Genomic DNA, 4,528 nt, shown 5'->3' on the forward strand with positions numbered 1-4,528 from the left:
TGCCAGAACATCCATGTTAACTTGTGTGTCTTTTTTTTCCCATTTTAGGTTGGGAAAACAAATGACTCACTATTTTGGGACAGTGGCTTGTGATGCTGATGAAGTACATATAGCGTTTTTAAGAAACTAGACATGCTTTAAAAAAATCTACTTCTTTGGAAGTCTTTTTTTAGCGTTTTGGGAATTCACAATTTTTCTGGATAAAGAAACACAGTTCCTACACAGAGATCTCCTCCTCTCTGTAGCAAAAGTCTATATCCAGAATACAAGTATTTTTAGGCTATTTTTAGAGATGAAAATACTCTAGATCATGAAAATGTTACTGGATCAGATAGGTGGCTGGCTGTGCCATAAGGAGTCAAAGCCTTTGAATTCCACTTAACTGGTTTCATATGAAAAGGAAACTTACATTTTTGGCTCTTAACCAACATATAAGAAAGCAACCGTATATATTTTGGGGATCTACAGTTCAGCTTTAATAGCAAAACAAAGTAGTGTTTCTTCTCTGCAGTCATGATTGCTTTAACGTTCTGTGAAACAAAAGGTTTAACAGTTTTGCCCCTCTGGGGCAGTGACACTACTTTGAAATAACAATTACAGGAAGAAAGAATTAGACACACAACTTTAGTGAATCAGCTAAGTAACAAAGAGTCCTTTGAATCATTATTGGAACAAGCTTCTGCCTTGCGCTCAAGTTTGAAAAGAAAGAGATGACTTTCTGTACTTCTTAAACTCCTAGATTTTCAGGACTATTTTCAGTTTCCAAGTGTTGACAGCGATCTTGCATTTCTGCTACTGTGTAATGGGCTGAGGATGGATAGACTTCAGTTGAACAGACAGTGCAATTAAGTAGTGACCCTCCTAGTATAAGACAAAATCCAGCAAACCAGCCAACAAATAGTGCTTCCCCAAAATCCCACCTGGGAACAATATCTGGGATATTCTCATCCCAAAATTCCTGGACTGTAGTGTGAGCAACCCAAGAAACCGGGACTATGGCTGTAATTCCTGATATCCAGAAGAGTGTTCCTCCAAGCAGTAATAGCCGTTTCTTTAGTTCCTGTTGTCTTTCACCGATCTTTAAACAGTCCAACCCAAAACCTGAAAGCACAAGGCCCAAAAGTCCTAATCCATTTGAAACAAACATCAAAATCCTAGAAATCCTAAGCTCTGGAGGCAAAGCCAAGAAAGAATCAAAATCCTTGCATTGCATTCCCCCTTCCTCTTGGACAACACAAGCTTGCCAGAGTCCCATGGTCCAGATCTCCAATTCATTTAATTCTAAATTGAGATTTTTCCACTGAGGTAAATAGGTAGTGAGACAGGATAGAACCCATCCCAACAGAGAGAATAAAATGCCACTTAATTGCATCACAGTTCTGTAGACTAAAGCCATTAGAAGAGCACAGTCCAAAAAGCTTTAGGAGGAATGTCTCTATAAGAGCTGATATCTTTTATGGTGGTCGGAGCTATGATGATCTTAGTTCTTTGTGCCCTGAATATAAGCTTAGATATTAACCCTTTGAAAACTCTGAAGCACTTTTTGTTCGTCATGAATATAATGTTTCATGTAAAGGATGAAGGACTCTGCTAAACCATGAGTTAGGCTTTCTGATAAAGATTTGATCTGTTACCTTCCAATTTGCTTGGTAAAATTATATCCCAATGCCTGATGATTACAAGTCTGAGGATGAACAAAGAAGGTTCTATGACCCCTCACCCTAAAATAACAACAGAAATCTTTGTGCTTCAATACGGATTAATTAGATTTTAAGTGGTGATAAAAAGCCAGCTCTGTCTGCAACAGGACTTCATTGTAATAGCAAAATTTGAGATTTCAGGGATGTAAATCAAGGCCTTGTAAAGAAAGGTAGGATTGTTTTCCTAAATCTTTATTCTTAGACTTCCTCAACATACACAATGGCTTACCCTCCGCTCTCCTGTTCTATGTCATAAGCACTGGAAGACTCTCTGTAAAAGATCTTTTTATGTTTCATTTTTTCTATGTTTGTTTCTCCTAAAATGTGCTTTTTTTTAATGACTGACCCATTTAAGGGGCAAAGGTGAAGTGAGTAAATAATCAAAATACCATAAAGACAGCAATCCATTAAAATTCTAGATTCCCACCCATCATAATGAATTCAGAGCAGATCTTCAGTTGTTGTAAATTGAAGCCAATGCAGCTGTGACAATTCTAAATCAATTGAAGTTGTCCCTTGTACTCTTCTGGGCCTAGTCCTGCTGAGTATTTGCTCAGCTCCGATTAAAGTCAATGGGTGCTGAGGTTGTTTCCTATTCCTGGTGGTAGGAAATGCTCATCACCTTCCCATATTAGGCCCTAAATAAGCATTGTGAGTCGGAAATCCTGGAACCGATATATAGCATCACACTTTTGGCCTGGTATGTGTTTCTCTGAAATCTATTTTTTTTTCTCATCCTGATTGAGGGCTGTTCTGCATAACTTTCCTCCTGGCTCTTTGAGGTGCCACAGTACAGCTGCTCATGGACACACCACTGCAATGTACTATATCAACAAACAGGGAGGAACTTGTTGCTTTATCAGGAAGTGATCCCCCTGGAGAAAGTGCATCAATCAGTGTCACTCCAATGGGCTCCTGCACCTTTGTAGCCTACGGAACACCTTAAGGTACCATCTCAGTCATTAATACTCAGACAACCACAAAGGACCACTCTCAGACTCCATTCTGCAAGACATCTTTCCCAGGTTGGGGGTGCCTGAGTTTAGATCTGTTTGTGTCCAACCAGCATAGGTTCTGTTCCAGAGGAGGATCCAGTTCCACCTTCCAGTCAGATGTGTTTCTGATCCCATGGGTGTCTGGACTCATGTATGCTTACCCTCTAATTCTCTCAAGATCAAACAGGTTGCAGCTCAAATGATGGCATGGCCCATACAGTTTTAGTTTGCTGATCTCATAAACCTATTAACATGGCCCCCACTTACACTCTCAACACTCCCAGATGTCATCTTGCAATTGAAGGGGACAAATCCTGCACCCAGACCCCCTGACCTCACAACCTGGATGCTGGCTAGCTAACATCTTCTGATAGATCCTGATCTTTAGTAGTTCAATATATCCTAGCTTGCAACAGAAAGGATTCCACCACTCTTACCTGTGCTGCTGAATAGAAGAGGCTCTATCTGGGCACTGGAGAATCACCTGTCTCTCTTGGAAGCACTGATGGCTGCCATCCCTGGACTACCTGCTCACTTTAAAGTATTTGGCCTTCTCCATCAGCTCCCTTAGAGTGCATCTGGCACCTGTCTCTGATCACTGTCCTCCATTGGGAAGGCCAGACAGTTGTCTCATCCAACAGTGGCTAGATTTCTCAAGGATCTCATTCATGTTTTCCCACAAAGCAGAGACCCTGCACTTCTGGGACCTCAGTATTGTTTTAACAAGTTTGATGGAGCCTCCTTTTGACCCTTTGGTGGTCTGCTCTTTATACCACTTATTTACGAAGACTGCCTTCTTAGTGGTCATAACCTTAGCCAGAATGATAGGAGAGATTTAAACCCTTATGGTGGGACTACTTTATATACTATTCCAAAAAGACCAAGTGATTTGATGCCCTTATCTAAGGTTACTAATTTCTGATTGTTATCCTAATCAGATTATCCATTTAGCTGTTTGTTTCCCCAAGCCTCACTCCACTTTGGAGGTGCTAAACTTCACACCTTGGATATTATCAAGTTTCTTTCTTACTATCTGGGCAGAACAAAGTGATTCAGGAATTCTCCAAAACTGTTCCCTAATGCATACTGACAGAATGAAGGACCAATGAATCTCCACTCAGACTGTCACAATAGATCCCAGATTATATTAAGACATGTTACACGGTACCCATTTTGACCCACCTGTACAGATTAGGGTTCATTCCACCAGAGCTGAGGTTCAGGCAACCTCTGCCACCTCTCAAATACCCAGTGATAATTACACTGTCACTTCAAGTATAACTCTTTCATTGCTCATCAAAGTGCATAAGAAAAGAGAGCTATACTACGAAAATCTGCACAGTCTACTGCAAGTGGCAACTCATTTTGGCACCTCTAGATGGACTTGAGAAAGCTGCCACTTTTCTCCACCCCTTTCAATCAAGAAGAAGCCTATCAGAACCCAGAGGGGCAAGAGGGCCCCCACAAACAAGTGAAGAAGCTCAGTGACATGTACAAGCATAGGCAGTGGCAGGCTAAGGCTAGAGGGGGGCTCAGGTCTTGCCACCTGCATGTGCAGTCCCGCTCTGTAGATGCAGCCCTGCCTCCAGCAGCGCCAGCATCAGCTCCGTGCTGCGCCTCCTGGCTGCTCAGCAGCAGGATGAGCAGGGAGAGACCTCTGAGCCCAACATCAAGGCAAGTCTGCAGAGCCCCAGCGTTGTGCTGGGGGCAGAGTCTGTCCTGAGTGCACCCAGCAAGCCAGTTCTGTCGGTGGTGCCCGTCAGTGGGGCTGATGCCAGAAAGGGAGATGAGCGAGATGGAGGACAGAAGAAGGAGAAGGGGCTTGAGGAGGGG

The 4,528-nt window shown here is 42.4% G+C and overlaps 1 protein-coding gene across 1 annotated transcript; it reads right to left on the bottom strand.

The window, feature by feature from the left end:
- Positions 1-727: 727 nt before the first annotated feature.
- LOC116825255 (claudin-22-like) lies at positions 728-1,396 on the bottom strand. Its single transcript, XM_032781113.1, has one exon. It carries the CDS (start codon positions 1,394-1,396, stop codon positions 728-730), a length of 669 nt encoding a protein of 222 aa, XP_032637004.1.
- Between the last annotated feature and the right edge of the window lie 3,132 nt (positions 1,397-4,528).

This window comes from Chelonoidis abingdonii, chromosome 5, assembly GCF_003597395.2.
Source record: "Chelonoidis abingdonii isolate Lonesome George chromosome 5, CheloAbing_2.0, whole genome shotgun sequence".
In the NCBI taxonomy this organism is placed as follows: Eukaryota; Metazoa; Chordata; order Testudines; family Testudinidae; genus Chelonoidis; species Chelonoidis abingdonii.